Below are 24,795 nucleotides of genomic sequence, written 5' to 3' on the forward strand. Positions count from 1 at the left end.
CAGCTCTTATGTGCAGGGTCCTCTCTCCTGTAGAGTGTCAGCTCTTATGGGCAGGGTCCTCTCTCCTGTAGAGTGTCAGCTCTTATGGGCAGGGTCCTCTCTCCTGTAGAGTGTCAGCTCTTATGGGCAGGGTCTTCTCTCCTGTATAGTGTCGGCTCTTATGTGCAGGGTCCTCTCTCCTGTAGAGTGTCGGCTCTTATGGGCAGGGTCCTCTCTCCTGTAGAGTGTCAGCTCTTATGCGCAGGGTCCTCTCTCCTGTAGAGTGTCAGCTCTTATGTGCAGGGTCCTCTCTCCTGTACAGTGTCAGCTCTTATGTGCAGGGTCCTCTCTCCTGTAGAGTGTCAGCTCTTATGTGCAGGGTCCTCTCTCCTGTACAGTGTCAGCTCTTATGTGCAGGGTCCTCTCTTCTGTATAGTGTCAGCTCTTATGTGCAGGATCCTCTCTCCTGTAGAGTGTCAGGTCTTATGTGCAGGGTCCTCTCTCCTGTAGAGTGTCAGCTCTTATGGGCAGGGTCTTCTCTCCTGTATAGTGTCGGCTCTTATGTGCAGGGTCCTCTCGCCTGTAGAGTGTCAGCTCTTATGCGCAGGGTCCTCTCTCCTGTAGAGTGTCAGCTCTTATGTGCAGGGTCCTCTCTCCTGTACAGTGTCAGCTCTTATGTGCAGGGTCCTCTCTCCTGTAGAGTGTCAGCTCTTATGTGCAGGATCCTCTCTCCTGTAGAGTGTCAGCTCTTATGTGCAGGGTCCTCTCTCCTGTACAGTGTCAGCTCTTATGTGCAGGGTCCTCTCTTCTGTATAGTGTCAGCTCTTATGTGCAGGATCCTCTCTCCTGTAGAGTGTCAGCTCTTATGTGCAGGGTCCTCTCTTCTGTATAGTGTCAGCTCTTATGTGCAGGATCCTCTCTCCTGTAGAGTGTCAGCTCTTATGTGCAGGGTCCTCTCTTCTGTATAGTGTCAGCTCTTATGTGCAGGGTCCCCTCTCCTGTAGAGTGTCAGCTCTTATGTGCAGGGTCCTCTCTTCTGTATAGTGTCAGCTCTTATGTGCAGGGTTCTCTCTCCTGTAGAGTGTCAGCTCTTATGTGCAGGGTTCTCTCTCCTGTAGAGTGTCAGCTCTTATGTGCAGGGTCCCCTCTTCTGTATAGTGTCAGCTCTTATGTGCAGGGTCCTCTCTCCTGTAGAGTGTCGGCTCTTTTAGTCAGGGTCATTTATCCTTTAAGGTTTTACATGCAATGACCTCTCGCTTATAGAATATAAACTCTTAAGGACAGTGTCTTCTCTGTATCTCGTCTACCTCAACAAGTTAGACCTTGAAATACCTGTATGTTCAGGAGATGCTCATTCGCGATCGTGTGTTGAAAAACGACAGCAGAACGTAAAACCCCCGACTGATCCAGAACGAACCGGCCGCCTTCATTTCCACTTATTATGGTGAATGTAAATGGTGGTCCATTATGGTACGAGTCTTTGTCGGTGACTACGAGCTGGAGGATACTAGTCCCGGTAGGTTTGTTCTCCTGAAAGATAAAGCAATGAGTTGTGTAGCATAAAATAAAGGAACTTGTTTTCTAGTCAAATCCCAAAAACTTTTACGTTAGGTTACACCAAGAGTAGGTCTGTCACCAAAATGTCCAATAATATATTTAGATTATTCTACTAGTTAACATGAAGATATAAATGATTTTCTAAGTTGACATGGTTAATATATTAATTCAGGAAGGCATCCGGCATGTCTTGGTCTGCACAAACTACATGACCTAGATAAAGGCTTCGGCATCTCATCAATTCTTTAGCTTTTGATGCAGAAGAAGAATTTCCAGAATTTCAGTACTGAGCTTCACAAACCTTTTATGAAACCCCCCTTTAAGGAAGCTTTTTGTCATTACATGTCCAGTGACATATCCCGATCTACAAAGATGGGTTTGATCATATGCTGTATGTTGATAAATGAAATTTACAATATAATATGGTACTACACCACCTCCGTGTTATGTCATAGAGGCTTAATTGGATGTCATACCCTCGAAAACAAAAGCTTGGTTTCTGGGGGAGAATACTTCTATTGGGTTTATTACATTTTAGAGATCTGGAGGTACAATAATGCAGCAATGCACCCCTACAAAGTCCTGTTATGTGGAGTTAAGCAGAAATGATTTGCAGGACCTTGGTCCAGCAGCCTCATCCGTAGTCTACCGAAGTAGAGCCTCCTAAACCTTTTCCTATCTACTTAATTGTATGACATACCCTTGGTAGTAAAAGCTTTGTTCCTGGGGGAGAATACCTTTATTGGGTTTATGAAGTATTAGATATCCAGAGGTACATTAATGCTGCCATGCCCTCCTACAAAGCCCTGTTATGTGTAGTCGAGCAAAAATCATTTGCAGGACTTAAGTCCAGCAGCTACATCGGTAGTCCACCAATCTAGGGCTCCGAAAACCTTTTGCTATCTCCTTCATTGGATGTCATACCCTTGGAAGTAAAAGCTTTGTTTCTGAGGGAGAATACCTCTATTGGGTTTATGAAATTTTAGAGTTCCAGAGGTAAATTAATGCTGCCATGCACCCATACAAAGCCCTGTTATATGGAGTTGAGCAAAAATGATTTGCAGGACCGTAGTCCACCAAAGTAGAGCTCTGCAAACCTTCTCCTATCTCCTTAATTGGATGTCATAACCTCAGAAGTAAAAGCTTTGTTTCTGAGGGAGAATACCTCTATTGGGTTTATGAAATTTTAGAGATCCAGAGGTACATTAATGCTGCCATGCACCCCTACAAAGCCCTGTTATGTGGAGTTGAGCAAAAATGATTTGCAGGACCGTAGTCCACCAAAGTAGAGCTCTGCAAACCTTCTCCTATCTCCTTAATTGGATGTTATAACCTCAGAAGTAAAAGCTTTGTTTCTGGGGGAGAATACCTCTATTGGGTTTATGAAATTTTAGAGATCCAGAGGTAAATTAATGCTGCCATGCACCCCTACAAAGCCCTGTTATATGGAGTTGAGCAAAAATGATTTGCAGGACCGTAGTCCACCAAAGTAGAGCTCTGCAAACCTTCTCCTATCTCCTTAATTGGATGTCATAACCTCAGAAGTAAAGCTTTGTTTCTGAGGGAGAATACCTCTATTGGGTTTATGAAATTTTAGAGATCCAGAGGTACATTAATGCTGCCATGCACCCCTACAAAGCCCTGTTATGTGGAGTTGAGCAAAAATGATTTGCAGGACCGTAGTTCACCAAAGTAGAGCTCTGCAAACCTTCTCCTATCTCCTTAATTGGATGTTATAACCTCAGAAGTAAAAGCTTTGTTTCTGGGGGAGAATACCTCTATTGGGTTTATGAAATTTTAGAGATCCAGAGGTAAATTAATACTGCCATGCACCCCTACAAAGCCCTGTTATGTGGAGTTGAGCAAAAATGATTTGCAGGACCGTAGTCCACCAAAGTAGAGCTCTGCAAACCTTCTCCTATCTCCTTAATTGGATGTCATAACCTCAGAAGTAAAAGCTTTGTTTCTGGGGGAGAATACCTCTATTGGGTTATTGAAATTTTAGAGATCCAAAGGTACATTAATGCTGCCATGCACCTCTACAAAGCCCTGTTATGTGGAGTTGAGCAAAAATGATTTACAGGATTGTAGTCCACCAAAGTAGAGCTCTGCAAACCTTCTCCTATCTCCTTAATTGGATGTCATAATCTTAGAAATTAAAGCTTTGTTTCTGGGGGAAGATGCTTTTACTGGGTTTATGAAATTTTAGAGATCCGGAGGTACAGTAATGCCGCCATGCACCCCTACAAAGCCCTGTTATGTGGAGTCAAGCAAAAATGATTTGCAGGACCCTGGTCCAGCAGCCACATTGGTAGTCCACTGGAGTAGAGCCCTGCAAACCTTCTCCTATCTACCAGACTACTTCTGATTGGTAGGCATACTAAGACTATAGTAGGCTCATCATTGGGGCATAACACATGTACAACAACATGCCGGGATGACTAATAAGAAGAAGCACCAGAGATGCTGGCGGTTCGGTTTTACTCTAGTAGGATGGTCACAGGGTAACGACGTGGCTGCTTTGTCAAGGTCCTACAAATTGTTTTGCCCGACTCTATTAATATGGATATACCCTAATAATGAACCCACATCTTATCCATATTTTACATTGTATTGGCCGAGTTCGGTCTTGGTGGTTGATTTTAGTGCCAAAACGCCTTGCCCGACCATCGATTATGCTGAATATTCTCTTCTTAGCTCAAATAAACATATCAGTGAGTTCCTCTTGTTCATATCTCCAGATTTATATTTAAAAGTCCATTAATCAATATCCGAGGCCTGGCAGCGTGACGTATAAGCCGGGCTCATTCATTACAGTCCAGTAATGAAGCTCTCGGCTAGGGACCCACAGAAGTGATTCGTAAGGCACAAGTCACATTTAATCCTGGGTCAAGAGATTAGTGGATACCTCGGCTTGTTTACAAGACTAACCCGCCCGTGACCTGCACTACGTATTAAACATCTTCTTCTTAGCTTCACATATATTGGGCAAAGTGGATCATTCTCAGCAGACGGTTAGAAAAGTGATTCTGTTACCGATAATGCATAAAGGGAAGGCATTCATCTATTTATTTCACCCAGAATAGAAAGGCAGGAGTTTTCGAGAACTTGGTTTGTCATGGAGGCGTCTTACTTTAGTGCATGCCTCTTGTTTTCAACTGTTTTATTTAGAATTAATTAGACTTTCTGGGATTAGAAGAAAAAAAAATGTGTTTTTATTTCCACAGACACAGCTCCCCTCTAATCTTCAAGCTCTAGGTGGTATTGCAACTTAAAAGCAATGGACAATTTTGACATGGAGGAAATGATTTTTACATATGTTTGTGCAATTTTATTAACTTGTAATAGCTACTAAGTTTTAGTCAGTAATCTTCATTCTTTTTCAGATCCTCTGATATGCAGTTTTCAAGTTTTGTATTTTTTCATTGTGGGAGCGGTTTTCCAGTAATATAGGCTGGATGTGGGCTCTGTCTGTATCCAGGTTGCTGTTGCTTCAGTAACACATGTATCAGCACAGCTTCTATCCTGAACTTATTTTCTCTCCATGTTTCCCTTCTTTTCTTTTTTTAAAGCCTGTTTTCTCTGCCCTCTCTGAAACTGTAGATACTTTCTCTCTTGTAGAGATCTCTGTATAGTCCCCTTTCCCTCCCTGCTGTTATCTCAAATACTGAAGGAAGGCAGGGATGATCAAAGCCATCCACAACTGCACTCATCACGAGAAAAGACTTACAGACTTTCTCCCAGTAATATAAGTTACATGTGAGCTTTGTGTGTATCCAGGTTGCTGTTGTCTTTAGTAATACATATATCAGCACAGCTTCTATCCTGCGCTTATTTTCTTAATGCATTTTCCTCCTCTCCTAAGGCCTGTTTTATCTCCCCTCTTTGAGACTGTAGATGCTTTCTCTATTGAACACATAGTAGGGATCTATGTATAACCCATGTTATCTCCAATATTGATGGAAGGGAGCAATGAGTAGAGCTGTCCAGACCTGCCCTCAGCACAAGAAAAGACTTGCAGACTTTATCCCCGTAATAAAGGCTAGATGCGAGCATTGTGTGTATCCAGGTTGCTGTTGTCTTTAGTAAAACATATATCAGCACAGCTTCTATCCTGCGCTTATTTTCTTAATGTGTTTTCCTCCTTTCCTAAAGCTTTTCTCTGCCGTCTCTGAAACTGTAGATGCTTTCTCTCTTGTTCATACAGTGAAGATCTACGTGCAATTCTCTTTCCTTCCCTGCTGTTATCTCTAACACTGAAGGAAGGAAGGAATGAGCAGAGAGAGTGTTGAGAATTGCACAAACGAAAACGTTTCAGACAGTCGCTTGCCTTAGGAGTTAGGAAAGCAAGTGAACAACAAAAAGACTGTCGCAAAGGAATAGCCTTTAAAGGGGTATTCCGGATGCTAACACTTGCTGGGTATGATGCATCAAGAATGGCGTAGCACAGGCTCGCACTGAGAAAGTCTTGATGGAGTGGAAGAGGAGCCCAATTTATTAAAAGGCACAAGCCACTTAATTAATTTGGTGCCTCCATGGGCCAAATCAGGGTGTTTGGTGGAGCTGATCCTGATTTTTGCACCAAAATTCTTGAGTTTTTTTCAAAGCTTTTACTCCACATTTGTGGCATTAAACTTTCACAGATTGTCCCCATTACCTATACACAGGATAGATGAAAACTAGCAGATCAGCGTTGAACCCCAATTGATTTATTAATTATCTGGTGGACAGTTTAATTGCAGTACCAGGAGCAGCCTGAGAACAATGGGGGTGCTAGTGATAATATGGTCATAATAAGCAATTCAGATCACTGTAGCCTACCTGTATGACGGCGCTGTAGTTGGCCGGTGAAAACTGGGGGCTGTTATCATTCACATCTGAAATATCGATATTTACTGTCACGGTGGATGAGAGCGGTGGAAAACCACTATCTCTGGCTTGAATCAAAAGCGAATAACCAGATACCTTGAAATAAAAGAAAGAAAAAAGAAAAGTAATAAAACATTTCTATTGGTAATGAAATGATGACAGCAGCGGGAGAAGAGTGAGCTGAACTTGTAGGAGACAGTGACCTGTCTATATGTGTGATTTTAAGGACATAACTAGGCACCTGGGCACTGATGTTTGAGGGGCCTCAAAGGGGTAGTAATGCTACATATGATAAACAAATAGACTTTTCGTAGGTCCTATGAACTTCACGCTATGCCTCGCCTATAGGAATATTTATAGTTGTAAGGTATTACATATTATATGTATATTATTGTGATTACAGCATTTCGATACAAAACTTGATAAAGCACAGTCCAAAAATGTATATAAGTGTAGCTCAGAATCACAGGACTATCAACTGCTTGGCTGGGAAATATAATCCTGGGCCATGGACCTCCTGGGAACATATGATGAATTGATCTGACGGTGTGAAGAGTCATCCTTCTCAGCTTCCAGGGGACTCGTCACTTCACACAAGGCTTCCTCTAGTGACTGCGTCGTAATTCTATTTGGTTCCCGGAGATGTGTTACTAGAAATCATCACGGTTACTTGCAGCTGCATCTCCAAATGTTATTTATCTAGAACATTAGAGGGTGATATAGAATTTTTAGAACTTAAAGGGAACCCGTGAGGTCGATTTTACTACTGAATCTAGTGGTATGGCTGTATAGATCCTCGTTCAACAATATAAATGACACTTCGCTTGTATTAATCCGACGTACCGGCACTGAGAAATCAAGCTTTGAAGCATCAAGTCAATTAATCAGGAAGTGCATTTGTGGGCGTGTCTATGTACTCCGAGTGTATGGACACGCCCCCAGACTAATTTACACGTGAATTCAACGTTCGATTTCTCAGCGCCAGTACATCCGATTACTACAAGACAGGTCTCATTTTTATTGTTGTACTAGGACCAAAACTAGGAACCATACCACTGGTTTAAGTAGTAACATCGTCCTGACAGGTTGGATTTAATTGCTGCAAGATTAAAGGATATTCCACTTTCAGCTTGTTAGCATGTTTTCTAATATACTTTGTACAGTATATTCTACTATGCAAAAGCATAAGGCAAGTCTGGAAAAAATGCAAGAAAGTAAGAATGATTTAAAAAAACAGATACGGTAGTTTAAAGGGAATCTATTACCAGGTTCTCCCAACATAAACTACGGCCATCACCTTTAATGCCTCCTTTAAAAACAGTCCAGCAACCTGCACATAAGTCTCCAATCTCCTCTGCATATCCCCAAAAGTACGTTTTATAATCCCTCCCCCGTACGGTGCAGTCCAGTCCAATGACCGTTGCTGGCCTTGCTCGGCGCCTCCTCTATTCCCGCAATCGCCGTCCTTCTACCCTGCTTGATATGGATAAGTCATCCACACAGCGCCCCCAACGCATGAGCCAGTTTAATTTCCCGGGTCATCGGCGCTCTTTGTCTTCTCACTGTACATGCGCATTACAGTTCTTTGCTCTGCCTACAGCATGGAAGCAGAAGCATGCCTGTGCATGAGCGAGATTGGGGAAGCTGGGTGGATGACATAAGATGCGTCATCCACACAATGCAGGGCAGGAGGATGGTCGATGGCGAGGATAGTAGAGGCACCGAGCAAGACCAGTGACGCCCATCATACAGGATCCCTTTAGTGAAGTCAGGCGGCCATATAACCTGAACGAGGATCACAACGCAATGCTCGGACTGGCCGCCGACTCTCCCGACCTGGGCGTGATAACTGCATAGAAATACATGCAGTTGGGAGAGACGTCGGCCGTCCAAGCATTGAGTTGCGATCCTTGTCCGAGTTATACAGCCATCTAACACATCCCTTAATTTTATCAATAAATAAAATAAACAATTTAATAAAATGAAAAGTGAATGAACAGAAGCGACATCTCCATCAAATCAATATTTATTGTGACTGCCCTTTGCCTTCATCAATTCTCCTAGGTACACTTGTCTCTCGCATACAGTTTTTGAAGGAACTTTGTAGGGAATTTGTTCTAAACATCTTGGAGGAATAACCACAGATCTTAGTGCACATACAGCCAATGTCATTAAGAACTATTCTCAGCATAATGATGGACAAGGAGTCCTGAAAATGATGATCCGGCCCCCACAGAGCCCTGACCTCACATCATCGAGTCGGTTTGGGAGCACAAGAAGAGACAGAAGGATCCACACAAGCCTCTTACACAGAAGATCTGGGGACAGTTCGCCAAGGTGTTTGGAACAACCTCCTGCCGAGTTCCTTCAAAAACTGTGTGCAAGTACAAGTACCTAGAGGAATTGATGAAGGCAAAGGATGGTTATCAAATATTGATCTGATTGGATTTCTCTTTTTCTTCATTGAATTAGCATTTTGCTAATTAATAAAGAATAAACTTTTAACACTTCTATTTTTTAAAAGGGTTGTTCACTACTAGGACAACCCCTTCTCATTCCACACGCTTGGCAACAATAAATAAAAAAGCCTATACTCACCTCCTGTGCCAGCGCTGTTCCAGCGGTGTCGGTACTCGCGGTCCCAGGGCGATTGTGATGACACCAGAGCATGGCGCACAATCAGCGATGGAGTCACTTGTCGAACTGAACATGAAGAGAGAGTCAGATTTCGGCCTCTGCACTGACTTCCTCCTCATGTTTGATTTGTCCAACAGTGACACCAGGGCTGATTGGGTGCTGGGCACCACGTGTAGTACAACTGCACAAGAGCACCGGGAACGCGAGCGCCAACACTGCTGGAACAGCGCCGGAATGGGAGGTGAGTATAGGCTTTTTTTTTTTATTAGGGCAGAAGAAGGGGTTGTCCTAGTATTGGACAACCCCGCTAATCATTATTACTTTGCGGCATTTTTCCACAACCTGCCTAAAATTTTTGCACAGTAGTGTAGATCTCTGCTTGCTTTAGTGAATTGACTACTAATTTTTTTACAATCGAGTTGATGGGTCTATCGGCGTCCTATGAATTTGGTCCGAGAGCATGTGCCTGTATGAGATTAGACTTAGCTTATTGGGAGAGAGAATGATGCAAGTGATGACAATCTCTGTACAACGCTGACATAAGTGTTGGCGCTATATACGGTATGTAACATAAATAATGGATAATGTGATGAACACATCAGTGAACACAGACGCTCCAACTGTCTCACGAATCAACCCGAAAAATAGGAGTGGAGTGTTGCAACCCCACACCCATATGATAGCATTCTGGTTTTGAATGCTGTGAGAGCAGGGATTAAATGTCTAGATTTTTTTCATTTGTGAGACCATGTTCACACTAGCAGTATTTGGTCAGTTTTTTACATCAGTATTTGTAAAACAAGACCAGTAGGGGAAAAGAATAATAGAAACAGAAACAAGTCACAACTTCTGTATTTATCACCCACTCCTGGTTTTGGCTACAAATACTGAGGTAAAATACTGACCAAACACTGAACGTGTGAACAAGGCCTAATGGTAAGTATGTGAACCACTCATGGCTGTACTTTAATGAGCAGGACAGATGTTTACATGCTGATTTTCTCACAAATTTTCCACAGATTATACCGCTGACATGGGTAAAATTGGTGTTGTGATAATCCACAGCAACTGCGTGTGGATAATCCACAGCCTGTCCTGTAAGAGTGGAAAAATCCACTAGGCCGAATTTATCAAAAACTGTGCTAAAAGAAAACCGCCTGTGTTGCTCATAGCAACCAATCACAGCGCAGCTTTCATTTTACCAAAGCAGTTTAAGAAATGAAAGCTGAACTCTGATTGGTTGCTATAGACAACATGGTCATTATTTCCTTTTAGGCAGTGATAAATAAGGGTCCAATTATGCAAAATATGAAACTGGCCTAAAGGTTTCAGGCATATAACATTTTTGGAAACCATAATGAATACCTTAAAATGGTAGAAGGGACCGGCTTTCGTTACATTTTCCCTATAGTGGCAAAAGTAGCGTTCCATAGCTGACATTTATATGCCGACCAGGGAATGAACAGACAGCGCAGCAAAATAAACAATATGTCCCCGTACCCGCTCCCGGTCCAACTTGTCCTTGACTTTTATCAGTCCTATGACCGGATCCACCATGAACTGTTTATCTTGGTCCCCGTTAACAATAGAGAAAGTTATGTATCCATTTGATGGGCTGTCCAGGTCTTCAGCAAAGACCTACGATTAAAAATGATGTGGCAATTAGTAATAATACAAATATTAAAATGGATTTACATAGGACTGCAAGTAAACCTCCTGTATAACCTGTAAAGAGCTTCATGTAAAGAAACATATGAAAATTTATCATAGACTTTGTGCCCGGTTCATCACTTGCAAGGTTTGTTTAAGTCACTTTTTTGTTGGGCATCTGTTTTAGCCAAAAATGTCCAACGTTTTAGATTTTTTTTTTTATAACTCTTACCACTGTTCAAAAAAGCGCATGCGGCTTAGCAAATAGGGGTCGAGGCCAGAACTGTCACACGGGTTTACGGTCATTTATGCCAGAAATTATCAGAGATTATACCAGTAACGTACACCAGCTCATACAGATATAGCAAGTGCTGACAATACCTCTACATCATGTTACTGCCAATGTGCACTGTCATGGTGCAGCTGCGCAAAGTGTGCAGGGAGGCCGCTTGGTCACTTTATATTGGAGCTACACTGAGGGTTTATTTATAAATCACTATATCTGTACTAGAATGGATTATACCTTGTGATGCAACACTTTCCATCTTTATAAAGAGCTGCGCAACCCTTAATTTGGCGAATAATACTCCAGAAGATTTCTTTTTAATACTGGGGTCATTAACGGGTTATTCCCATCTTCCTTTAATCGGTATATCGTCAGATATTGATTGTAATACAAGCAATTTACTTAATATTAAAATTTCAAACGTCCTTAAGATATTAACACTTTTCTTTTGTTTACAGCTTGTTGCCTCGGAGACCGACCACTGCTGCTAGACAACAGATAAAGAGCAGCGTTTACAAGCTGTTTTATTGAGCTTGTAAGTGCTGTTTAGAAGCTGTCTAGGATTGCTGGAGCGCCCTGTTTCCTCCTAGTCCCGGCCAGGTTCAGCATAGTGCTTGCAAATTAGACAGCAGTGGTAGACGGTTTCCTAGGCAACGAGCTGTAAACGGAACAAAACTTTCAATATCTCAATAACAGATGCAAATTTTTATGATCAGCAAAGTGCAAAAGTGCTTGTATTTACAATATCTATCTATCTATGAAGATGGGAATGACCCTTTAAATAACTCCTCCCCCCCCAAAAAAAAAATAATTGGAAAGTTGCCAACAATTTTATTATATAGTGATGAACTGGGTGAGAACCAGAATGGCCATCATTTTAGATCTCACAAGAGTTGTCACCCAGCTTTCCTGAATAGAGATTCTGTCTGGCTGTAGAGTAACACAGTGCATCGCTGCACAGATTGGCGGATTTACCATTCAGGAGTCTAAAAAAGCTGAGTGAGAATCCTCTATGAAAGCTCTAACAGCAGCAAAAATTGGTTGTCACTCAAATTTTCCGCTGTTAAACGTATCTAATATAACGCCGGACACAAAGTTGGACAGAAAAGGACAAATCAAGGTCTTCATTGGAGATTATTTTTATTGGGAAGGGGGGTGTCAAATAAAAATAGCAAATACAGTCCAAGAGGAAATGACTTTGCCCGGTGTACGGCTTGTGTTTATCTTGCTGCCGCCCCATAAATGTAATTAGGTTTTATAAAGGCTCTCTAGACGCGTTTCTTATGGCCAACGCATTTCAGTACAAGCTATAATGTTTGCTTACAAGAAGCGGACATGTTTACTCACTCAGTCAGTAAAATTCTTATTACATTTTATTAGACCATTGTAACCGGCGTGTTGATATTTATTTTATACCGTGACCTTGGGTAGGACACGAGTCGATCAGGTAAGCAGGAAATCATAAAATCCCGAGCAATAAACACTCAGCGAAATAAGGGTTTTAATAGGTTCTTAAGTAAAGTTCTAACCCTGACACTTACCATAATGACAGAATCGCCGATAGTGGCGTCTTCGCTGATGACAGCGCTGTAAACCTCCTGGCTGAAAGTCGGGGGATTGTCATTCACATCCGTCAAGTTGATGTTTACTGTCGCCACTGCGCTAAGTGGAGGGCTGCCGCCATCTTTAGCCTCCACCACAAGAAAAAAGTTTTTACAGCCTTCATAGTCCAGAGGATTGATGACTACAATCGCTCCTGGAAAAGAAAATAAGTTAGATGGAATTTTTTTTTTTTGATTCTAGATTAAAAAAAATAAAAAGTTGGTGCTGACCATTATGGCCACCTTTTACTAGTGCGATAAGGGATGATATTAAGCTTTTCCAAAACCATTATGGATCATAATGTCACCAATCACTACTCTGCTCCCTCCATGTCATTCTAAGATGACTAAGCAGGGCTGTGGAGTCGAAGTCGTGGAGTCAGAGTCCATTTTGGTGGAGTCGGAGTCATGGAAATTGAGGAGTCGCAGGTTTGGCTTACCGACTCCACAGCCCTGTGAATAAGGCATCTCTAGTGTTAGGGGCCTCACTCAACATGATCAAAACTCACCAAAGAGTCTTGGAAATTGATAATTACTGCCTTTTACCTGTCTTGGGATTGATCTTGAACTTCCCATGTTCATTTCCGGTCCTGAAGCTGTACATTATTTCTGCATTTGAGCCAATATCCTTGCTGGCGGCAAATATGAACATCACTTGGGAACCAATGGCTGTGTCTTCGGGAACCGTGACCAGGTAATCTCTCCTTTCAAATACTGGAGGGTTATCATTGACATCCAGGACCGTGATTGTAACAACTGCAAATGAAGATAACGGCTGGAGGGGGCTCCGGTCTGAGGCTTTCACGGTTATATTATAGGAGGACTGGACTTCCCGGTCTAGTGGCTGCTCCAGGACAATGATGCCGGATTGCTCATCCATAGTGAAATGTCCATCTGCTGAGCCAACCAGGGAGTAGATCACCTTCCGGTTTATGCCTAGAATATACAAAAGCAAGATGGGGATTAAATAGCTGTGTGTTAAAAATGACATTTAAGAAAAGAAGGAAAAGGGAGATAAGGGGAAAAAGACAAATAATGGGAGATAAAGAGGTAAATTAAAGGAAGACTGTAAAAGAGAAATAGAAGAGAAGTAAAGGGAATTGAAGCAGAAGATGGGAGATTGGGAAAATAGATATGAAAAAAGGAGAAGGAAAGCATAATGGAGATAGGAAAAAAGGTGAAAATGAAGGCACTGAATGAAAAAGGAAAGAGGGGGAAGAAAGGCAGAGGAGAGAAGTGCAAAGAGGAAAAAAAGAAAGGAGAGAAAGGAAAAAGAAAGATGTGAACAAGAGGCTGGAAGTAGAAAACATGACGGCAGAAGACAGAAAAAATTCAATGTGGAAGGGAAATTGGGAAATGAGAGGAGAGGGTAAGAAAGTATTGGACAGGAAGAAGAAAAAGGAAGATGAAAGTGGAGAGGAGAAAGAGAATGAAAGGAAGGAATGGCGAGGAAGAGAGAAGAAAAGGAAGGCGGCGAAAGAAAGAAGGTAAGGGAAACGTGGTGAGGAGAGAAGGTAAGAAACGAGAGGAGTGAAAGACAGAAGAAAAGGATCAGAGAGAAGAGAAAGGAAAAGAATATATGGTATATACGAAAGGACAGGAGAGGAGAGAAGGATAAGAGAAGAGAATAAAGGAAGGAGATGAGTGAAAGAAAGAAGAATTTGAAGGGAGGGGAGAGAAGAGAAAGGGAAACAGGAAAGGTGAAATGGAAAAGAAGAAGAAAAAAGAAGGATAAGAGGAGAGAAGAAAGGGAAAGAAGGAGAGGAGTGAAAGAAAGAAGAAAAGGAGAAGGAAGGTTTAAAGAAGAGAGAAGAAAGGGAAGAAAATCAGGAGAAGTAACAAAGGAGAGAAGAGAGGGAGTGATGAGATAAGGGCAGAGTAGGGACTGAAGAAGAGGAAGGAGACACAGGTAAGAAGAGAGGGAAGATGAACAGTGAGGATGGCAAGAGAAGGAATCAGAAGAGGGACGATACGTGATGAGGGAAAAGAAAGAAAATAGGGAGAAAAGGAGGAAATTAGAAGAGGAGACAAAAAAAGGGAAGGAGACCACGGAATGGGTAGTTAGGCAGAAAAAAAGGGTAAAGTCAGAACAAGCAGTTTATTTCAAAAGAAGTTAGAAAGTAATTTATCAGGCTTAAATGCCTTTCTTTATCATTTCTTGCTGTATAGAAGCGTAATAGACAATATTGTAGCCTTGTTGTTGTTTTGTGACACCATTATTTTTCATTGCTGCTGTCAGCTAGATATCGGCCTTCGTGATCAGAGAAGTTCCCCACCAACCTATAATCTGCATTCTTATGACTGGCCGCCTACATGCAGACAGCAGGTGCACATTTATAATACAATATCATGCTGCAAAGCCTGTGCAGACACCATCGAAACATAGGTCATGCAAAATGGAAGCCAAATGGACAGCTTTATCCTTCTGCCCAACAGTACTGACAGATGGTAGCACAAGGCTTCACTTACTGATTGCACACAAACAGCACAGTTATCAGAGATGATTTCCTAAAAGATACAACATAGATATAGCGCACAATTATGTCCCTCAAATGCTAAATCTGTTACTTGTCTTTTCAGATGGAGCGGCATGTTTGCTGTTATCTGGCTTATGTTAACAAGGTAACTCATTATTAGTTATTGCCCATGTTTGTCGTGGGACACCCGTATATGAAGCTGCTCTCACTACATTCTTAGCTTCATGTAGTACCACATCTCTCCTGTAGTGGGCACTGCAGAGGGAATGCACAGCTGGCTGCAACTGATCGCTGGAGGTCTCCAAAGCTAAACTTGCCGCAATCAACTAGTCGCTGCCCCAGCATCAATTGAATATATGATTATCTTAATTCACAGCCTTTAAAGCGATACTCAAGGACATACACATTAATGTGTACTGCCCCTAAAAGGGAATATATATATATATATATATATATATATATATATATATATATATATATTATACTAATATTCTCATCATCTCGATTTGTTTAATTGCTGTTCTCCATCCTCTCTTGCTTGGGGTCATCCATAGCATTGAAGCTTCACTTGAAAGTGGAGGCCACTCACAGCTTTGTGCAATCCATAGTGACAGCCTTGACAATCAAGTGATTCATCTTTGGTATGGCCCATCATCACCATCTCCGAGATAAAGGGAACCCGTCATGTCCCCTTATGATATTAGCATGCAGATATAGGGTTAATCAGCTGGTAAATAGAGTTTCACTGTAGTCCGGTTGCCATAGGGTATGTTTCCACATTCAGGAAATGCTGCGTGTTTGACGCTGCGTAGAGCCGCAGCGTCAAACACGCAGCGTCCAGATGTTACAGCATAGTGGAGGGGATTTCATGAAATAGATGAATAGACATGCTGCAGTCTGGAAAGACGCGCCGCATGTCCGTCTCTGGAGGGAAGCCGGAAGTGTCCATGCACGCATAGTGGAGATGGGATTTCATGAAATCCCATCCACTATGCTATAACATCTGGCTGCTGCTGGTTGGACGCTGTGGATGTACACAGCGTCCAACTAGCAGCGTTTACTGAAACGTACCCTTACTGAAAGCCCAGCTACCGGGAGAAAATTAACTTTTTCCTTCCTGGCAGCCGACAACTTTCAGTCAGAGGTGCCACCATCGAAGCTACAGTCATCGCTCTGTGAGTAGAGGCTCTAAGCACATCCAGCACATTTTTGCCAGATCACACTGCAGCGCATCTTTTCAGAATGAGCTGTCAATCAAAGTGTCGGTCATGCTGACAGTCGCTGCTCATTGTGTACTGTGTAGAGCATCTGTGCACAGTGAGCTGAGCTGAAAAATCAAAGTGTCGGGCGTGCTGACAGCCGCTGCTCACTGTCTACTGTGAAGCACATCTGTACACATTGAGCTGTCAATCAAAGTGTCGGGGTGTGCTGACAGCCGCCGCTCATGGTGTACTGTGTAGCGCATCTGTGCACAGGGAGCTGTCAATCAAAGTGTCAGGGTGTGCTGACAGTTGCCACTCGAAATGTTGTGGGCGATGTCTGTAGCAGCTCCAGGCACGTGTCTAAGACTGAAAGCTGATGGCTCCCGGGAGGAATTAAGTTAATTTTTAGAGATCAGCGAATCCGAACCTAAATGTTCAGTGTTCATACCGGACAGTTAGAACACGGAACTCTCCCAGACGTCCATTTCAATGTCCGGAGTTCCGGGGGAAGTCTGAGAGGAGACAGTTGTAACGCAAGTTCCGAAGTTCTGGAAGGCAGTTGTGGGAATCGTACAGAGGAGGCGGAGAGAAAGTTTGGGTCTCCATTGTTTTCAATGGGGTTGGGGTCCAAGTTCGAGTACAGTTCTGGTACCTGAACAAGACTTTTGCATAAGTTCGGGTGGGATACCAGAACCTGAAATTCCACAGGTCCGCTCTTCCCCATTCATTTTCTCCCGGTAGCCACAGTGTCAGTAAGATGGCCGGACAGAATTGAGATGCTGCTCACCTGCAGATTAACCCTATATCTGCACGTTAATATCATTTGGGGACACAGTAGGTTCCTTTAAGCAGGCAGTACCGGGGGAATTCTGCAGCGTGTGACTACGCCCCCATTTATCTGTGTGTGGATTCCCCTCTGTATCATAAGGTTGCATTCGGCGGTGCCACATCTCTCCGAATCTGGGCCAAGCTCTTCCCACTTAGCATTGATTTTGCTGAGCTGGCTCCTGACAACCTATGGCTTTGTGCTGCACATCTGCATTCGGAGCCCGTCTGCGCTAATGAGATCTGAAGGGAAGCAACATGCTTGCTTGCTTCGTCCGCTCAAGCAGAGTCATTTTAGAGCTAATTAAGAACAGAATGCAGAAGCCGCCGCACACCCAGCCGATAATTTATTCTGTGTCTCGGTAGCCGGGGTGTTGCTGGTTTAGGGAATATTTATAAAGCGCCACATTCCAACGCATCCGCAGCTTAGAGGCGCAAGAATAACAATTAACATCAGGTCTAATAGAGGCGCTGACTCCTGCACATTCCGCCAAGGGGACGGGACCTGGCATACAGCTATGCGCGGGAGAAACTGGCGTTTATGGTGAAACATAGTATTACGCTAAGTGTTTATTATACACTATAAAGTACTAAGGGCCGTACATAACACCACACACACTGTCAGGTATACGAATCCCTGATCGAAGCTGGTCATGAGGAAATAATGAGGAAACGGAAGCGTCATGGCAGCCATGGATTGTATGATGTGAAAAAAAGTCTGCCACACCTGAAGCCTCCAGACATTGTGTTGCCAGACACCTTTAATCTTCACCTCCCTTCCTCTCCGTGAAAATGATGTGGACACAGATATTAGTTTGCTCCTCTCTCGCCTAAAAATGATGTGGCACAGATAGTACTGTGGTCCTCTTTCATCTGAAAATGATGCATACACAGATAGTACTGTGTCCCTCTTTCTCCTGAAAATGATGCAGACACAGATAGTACTGTGTCCCTCTTTCTCCTGAAAATGATGAAGACACAGATAGTACTGTGTCCCTCTTTCCCTTGAAAATGATGCAGATACAGATAGTACTGTGGTCCTCTTTCTCCTGAAAATGATGAAGACACAGATAGTACTGTGTCCCTCTTTCTCCTGAAAATGATGCAGACACAGATAGTACTGTGGTCCTCTTTCATCTGAAAATGATGCAGATACAGATAGTACTGTGTTCCTCTTTCTCCTGAAAATGATGCAGACACAGATAGTACTGTGTCCCTCTTTCTCCTGAAAATGATGCAGACACAGATAGTACTGTGTCCCTCTTTCTCCTGAAAATGATGCAGACACAGATAGTACTGTGTCCCTCTTTCCCTTGAAAATGATGCAGACACAGATAGTACTGTGTCCCTCTTTCCCTTGAAAATGATGAAGACACAGATAGTACTGCGTCCCTCTTTCTCCTGAAAATGATGCAGACACAGATAGTACTGTGGTCCTCTTTCTCCTGAAAATGATGCAGACACAGATAGTACTGTGTCCCTCTTTCCCTTGAAAATGATGCAGACACAGATAGTACTGCGTCCCTCTTTCTCCTGAAAATGATGCAGACACAGATAGTACTGTGTCCCTCTTTCCCTTGAAAATGATGCAGACACAGATAGTACTGTGTCCCTCTTTCCCTTGAAAATGATGAAGACACAGATAGTACTGTGTCCTTCTTTCCCTTGAAAATGATGCAGACACAGATAGTACTGTGTCCCTCTTTCTCCTGAAAATGATGAAGACACAGATAGTACTGTGTTCCTCTTTCTCCTGAAAATGATGAAGACACAGATAGTACTGTGTTCCTCTTTCTCCTGATAATGTTGCAGACACAGATAGTACTGTGTCTCTCTCTCTCCCTGAAAATAATCTAGACGCAGGTAGTACTGTGTTCGTCTCTTGCATGAAAATATTATGGACACAGATAGCACTGTATCGAATCAGCAAAACTCAGCCTAGTAAGTGACACATCACTGGAATCATGCTCTCTGCCCCTACATGCTTCTCTCAGATTACATAGCAAAATCCTGCTGACAGATTCCCTTTAAGGAGCTTTTACACAACAACCATTAAACTCAGTGCAGTTATCTGCCACCACTGAATTTTCATCGATTATCAATGTAAAATCCCACAATGTAAAACATTATCTGGAGGATCTGTCAGTGGATCTATCAGTTTGTCTTTGTCTGGATTAAGGGCAAAGGTTTGGTGAGAACTTCTTTCTTTTTTTAAATCAATATTCCTATGTTCAGCTTATAAACCTGTGCAATTTTATATACCTAAGGTCACTTTCACACGGTCAGTATTTGGTCAATATTTATAAGCAATAACCGGGAGTGGAACAAATAGAGGAAAAGTATCATAGAAACACGTCACCACTTCTGTATTTATCACCCACTCCTGGTTTGGGCTTACACATACTGATGTAAAATACTGACCAAATACTGACCGTGTGAACAAGGCCTAAGGGTCATTCTCAGGACCCTTCTCTATGTAGATATCGTCACTGGCTCTGGCAGACCGGCTCACCCATGACTTACATGTAGGCACCCATTTAAATATAATTTAATACCACTTTCCCCCTGTAGTGGCCGCTGCAGGGAAAATGAATGGTCAGACACAACCATTCCTGGCAGTAATAGCTTCTTCATGTGGGTTTCAGAGGATTCTGAGGTTTTCAACAGTCTGGGATTTTTAGCTAATGGCTCAGCTGAATTCATTGGCAAACGTTAACCTCTTTAAGAGCTATTCCTTAAATAGTCAGTTACCCCCATCCATAAAAATAGCCGAGCACCGTGTTTGGCTCTTTCCCATTGTCCTATAGTCAATGAACGGAGCGGTGGTTGGGCATGTGCAACTACACTCCATTCAGGATGGTGCTCTGCAGAGGACCATCCAGGGTTCCAGAGCCCTGTTCTCAGGATTGATGGGAATCCCAGTGGTCAGACCACCAGCGATCAGTAAGATATCCTATGTACAGTAGATAGGGAATAGCTTCCCATCTTAGGAATAACCCGTTAAGACGAAATTAATGCCTAATTACCTATTTAATGGTATTGTTAGCAATGCTCCCATTCAGACAACAGTAAAGTAGATTTGACTGGTTTAGGACAGACTGTAATCTGGAATCCAGACAAAGACTAGACAAGAAAACCCTGGCTAAATGGAGGGACCCACATTAATTTAGGGGACCCATATTGATTTGAGCAGGGGTAGACATAGACAGCAGATGACCCCTCTGCAAAACACTACATACTCTTCAACAGCTCATCCTAAAACACCCCTTGCAAGTTACCCCGGTAGGACGATAGCTAATAGATGATGGGATGCTGCTTTTAAGATGGCAGTGGGTCGCCCTAACCCTCTGGGTACAAATATTGTATCAACCAATTCTCAAAGAAAACCGCAGAAAGAATGGCGGCAGGTTAAGGCGAGGAATGACGAGAGTGGACGACGGCCATTTCGCGCCGGCTGCGCTTCAATGCCTGGACCCATTGAAGCGCAGCCGGAGCGAAACGGCCGTCGTCCACTCTCGTCATCCCGCAGCCTTGCCTTAACCTGCCGCCTCTGTTTAATGTCCTCAACCCATGGATGGTAAAATAAAGGACTACTGAATACAACACTACAGGGTGAGTGCCACATCTTTCTACAAATATTGTATCTCTGCCACTGGATCTGGGTAAAAACACTCTACGGAAGACAGGCGGCCCAATGAGAGCTAGTCTAGAACAGATGGCTGCCATGAACAGCACCTAGTAGACTTAGATCTATTAAATCTATAAAAAACAGATAGTAGATCTATAAAAACACCTTGATGATTTTGGGTCCTCACAGCAGATCCGCGCCCATGCTGCTAATGGGGGAGGGTACTAAGAATACTGTTTAAAGGGGTCTTCCATTGGAAACAAGTTATCACCTATTTAGAGGATAGACGATAACTTACTAATTGGTTGGGGTTCGAATGCCGGGACCTGCACGGATTGGCAAAATGGGAACTTTGCTCGCCGATGGGGGCACTTTAATCCCCACTATAATCCCTGTATTAGCAGGTCGGATGTGCTGCACTCGGCTTTTTCAGGCAGGCCCATAGAAAATAAATGGAGTGTTGGTCAGACATGAACACTGCGGCTCTATTCCGAGGATAAAAGGGCCCTGTTTTTCTGTTCAGTGAGGGTCCTAACGGTTGGACCCCCAAGATCAGTGAGTTATTATACCTATCCTGTGGATAGGTGATTATTTGTTTTCACCGGACAATACTTTTAAGTAATTTAAGATTGGTTATTTCTATCTTTCCAGTCGTTTTATCTAACGGAAACGTGAAACTTTTTTTTATTATTTTAATAAAATCTGGACCGAATTTAATAACGGTTTACTGTGAAAGTTCCCGAAAAGTTTTACAGAACCTCAGGATTAGAGTATGAAGCAATTAAGGTGCGTATTCTAGACTTTTGGTGGCCTTTAAACCTCTGTCAGATCCAGCAAGTCTCGCCTTTGAACTATACATCACTTTGTAAAAAACAAATCTTCTAAAAAATGGAAAGTCTACAAAAATGTCATTTTAAGAGCATCAGTAAGACTATATCGTGATGATACAGCCTTCTTTTTGATTAAATTGCTAACACAAAAAGTTCAGGCTGAGGCGACTGGCAAGAAAAGAGAGGAAGAAAAAATAAAATGTTCTAGCTCCGGGGTACAGGTTCTCTGCTACATCAGGATGAACCGGAGAATGGCTTTGTTTTTTAGAACAATTACTTGCAGATATTCGCTTTATGCCCCTGATCTGATCTACGACTCTGATAACCACTACTGTCAGCTATACCCAAGAAATCCATTAATGTTCAAGATAAAACTCCGACTCGGGAGCTGAAGGATGCTGTTAATAGCCAGGAAAATACAACATGTGCTTACATCAGAGACATCTAGTGTCCCCCGGACAAAGGGGACACCTCTTGGACTTCAGCAGAACCCAAACCTAAACCTAAACTTTCTGATGTTCGAAAAGCATGGAACTAAAGTTTGGTACACGGCATTCGGATCACGAATATAACCTTCTGCCTGGCAAATACAGAACACAGACCACCTCTAGTCACATACAGACAATACAGAAGACCACCGAAACTGAGATGGAGAGTAGATATTAATTATAGGTACAAAGTTCAAACAAGACCCACCATCTATACAGAACCCAGGCCAGACCCACCCTCTATACAGACCCCAGGCAAACCCACCTTCTATAAAGACCCCAGGCCAGACCCACCTTCCATACAGAAGCCAAGCCAAACCCACTCTCTATACAGAACCCAAGCCAGATCCACCCTTTATACAGCACCCAAGCCAAACCCACCTTCTATATAGACTCCAGGCCTGACCCACCCTCTATACAGACCCCAGGCAAACCCACCTTCTATACAGATCCCACGCCAGGGCCACCCTCTATAGAGACCCCAGACCAGACTCACGTTCTATACAGACCCCAGACCAGATCCACCCTCTATAGAGACCCCAGGCCAGGGCCACCTTCTATACAGACACCAGGCCAGACCCACCTTCTATACAGAAGCCAAGCCAAACCCACTCTCTATACAGACCCCAGGCCAGGGCCACCCTCTATACAGACCCCAGACCAGATCCACCCTCTATACAGACCCCAGACCAGACCCACCTTCTATACAGACCCCAGGCCAGACCCACCTTCTATACAGAAGCCAAGCCAAACCCACTCTCTATACAGAACCCAAGCCAGATCCACCCTTTATACAGCACCCAAGCCAAACCCACCTTCCATATAGACCTCAGGCCTGACCCACCCTCTATACAGACCCCAGGCAAACCCACCTTCTATACAGACCCCAGGCCAGACCCACCTTCTATACAGAAGCCAAGCCAAACCCACTCTCTATACAGAACCCAAGCCAGATCCACCCTTTATACAGCACCCAAGCCAAACCCACCTTCCATATAGACCCCAGGCCTGACCCACCCTCTATACAGACCCCAGGCAAACCCACCTTCTATACAGACCCCAGGCCAGGCCCACCCTCTATATAGACCCCAGGCCAAACTCACCCTCTATATAGACCCCAGGTCAGACCCACCTTCTATACAGACCCCAGGCCAGACCCACCCTCTATACAGACCTCAGGCCAGATCCACCCTCTATACAGACCCCAGGCAAACCCACCTTCTATACAGACCCCAGGCCAGGCCCACCCTCTATATAGACCCCAGGCAAACCCACCTTCTATACAGACCCCAGACCAGATCCACCCTCTATACAGTTAGTAAATAACTTGGCACTCAACTTAGTGGATCGTGATAATAAAGAAAAATAATTTTATTACTTGAATAGCAGCCCAGCATAAACGTTTCGGTCAAACATTTAGACCTTCTTCAGTAAACCGACTGCTGGTATAATGGAGAGTATAGGGCACTGATATATGTAGATAGGGTCCTATGGTGGAGTTTTTGCAAGACCTCTAAGATTGAAGCAATTATCCAAGTAAATAGAACGTGTGCGTATTTCCGTTCCAAATAGGCTTGAAAGATAAAAGCTAGTATAAATAACTTAAGAGGTACTGGAATACTGCCAAGAAGCACGGGATATGGAGAAATGTCCAACTGAATGGCCTGGAGTTATATAATCCTGGCCAAAAGGGTGGTACATATAGGCACAGAGTACCGGAGACGCGGTGAAAATCTAATGCACAGGGCTTTGTAAGAAGGCTTCAAAAGGCAAGTCTCATAGGGAAGGTGCGCTGAGGATCTGTTCCGGTATAAGATAGGTAGGAGGTGAACATCAACGCGGTGTCCGCCGCTAGTTGAATGTTATTTTATACTCCGGTACTCTGTGCCTATATGTACCACCCTTTTGGCCAGGATTATATAACTCCAGGCCATTCAGTTGGACATTTCTTCATATCCCGTGCTTCTTGGCAGTATTCCAGTACCTCTTAAGTTATTTATACTAGCTTATTATCTTTCAAGCCTATTTGGAACGGAAATACGCACACGTTCTATTTACTTGGATAATTGCTTCAATCTTAGAGGTCCTGCAAAAACTCCACCATAGGACCCTATCTACATATATCAGTGCCCTATACTCTCCATTATACCAGCAGTCGGTTTACTGAAGAAGGTCTAAATGTTTGACCGAAACGTTTATGCTGGGCTGCTATTCAAGTAATAAAATTATTTTTCTTTATTATCACGATCCACTAAGTTGAGTGCCAAGTTATTTACTAACTATATGATTGCTGGTGTGGGAAACCTTTCTTGAGCACCGACACAGCTGTGCCACGATATACTTCACTATCCACCCTCTATACAGACCCTAGGCCAGGGCCACCTACTATACAGACCCCAGGTCAGACACACCCTCTATACAGACCCCAGACCAGATCCACCCTCTATACAGACCCCAGGCAAACCCACCTTCTATACAGACCCCAGGCCAGACCCACCCTCTATACAGACCTCAGGCTAGATCCACCCTCTATACAGACCCCAGGCAAGGTCCCCCCTCTATATAGACCCCAGGCCAGACCGACGCTCTATACAGACCCCAGGTCAGACGCACCCTCTATACAGACCCCAGACCAGATCCACCCTCTATACAGACCCCAGGCCAGTCCCACCCTCTATATAGACCCCAGGCCAGTCCCACCCTATATACAAACCACAGACCAGACCTACCTTCTATACAGACCCCAGGCCAGACCCACCCTCTATA

The 24,795-nt window shown here is 43.4% G+C and overlaps 1 protein-coding gene across 6 annotated transcripts in view; it reads right to left on the reverse strand.

Annotated features, from left to right (window-relative positions):
* The window catches only part of FAT3 (FAT atypical cadherin 3), a 745,380-nt gene that overhangs the window by 67,590 nt on the left and 652,995 nt on the right, over positions 1 to 24,795 (reverse strand). For all 6 annotated transcript variants that reach the window (XM_069759239.1, XM_069759241.1, XM_069759238.1 and 3 more), the window contains 5 exons: positions 13,126 to 13,515; positions 12,520 to 12,734; positions 10,543 to 10,680; positions 6,358 to 6,501; positions 1,312 to 1,509 (listed from right to left, as the gene is read on the reverse strand). In XM_069759239.1, coding sequence (XP_069615340.1) covers positions 1,312 to 1,509; positions 6,358 to 6,501; positions 10,543 to 10,680; positions 12,520 to 12,734; positions 13,126 to 13,515 — 1,085 coding nt within the window. The remainder of the gene's footprint in view (positions 1 to 1,311; positions 1,510 to 6,357; positions 6,502 to 10,542; positions 10,681 to 12,519; positions 12,735 to 13,125; positions 13,516 to 24,795) is intronic.

Source organism: Ranitomeya imitator, chromosome 3, assembly GCF_032444005.1.
Source record: "Ranitomeya imitator isolate aRanImi1 chromosome 3, aRanImi1.pri, whole genome shotgun sequence".
Classification (NCBI taxonomy): domain Eukaryota; kingdom Metazoa; phylum Chordata; class Amphibia; order Anura; family Dendrobatidae; genus Ranitomeya; species Ranitomeya imitator.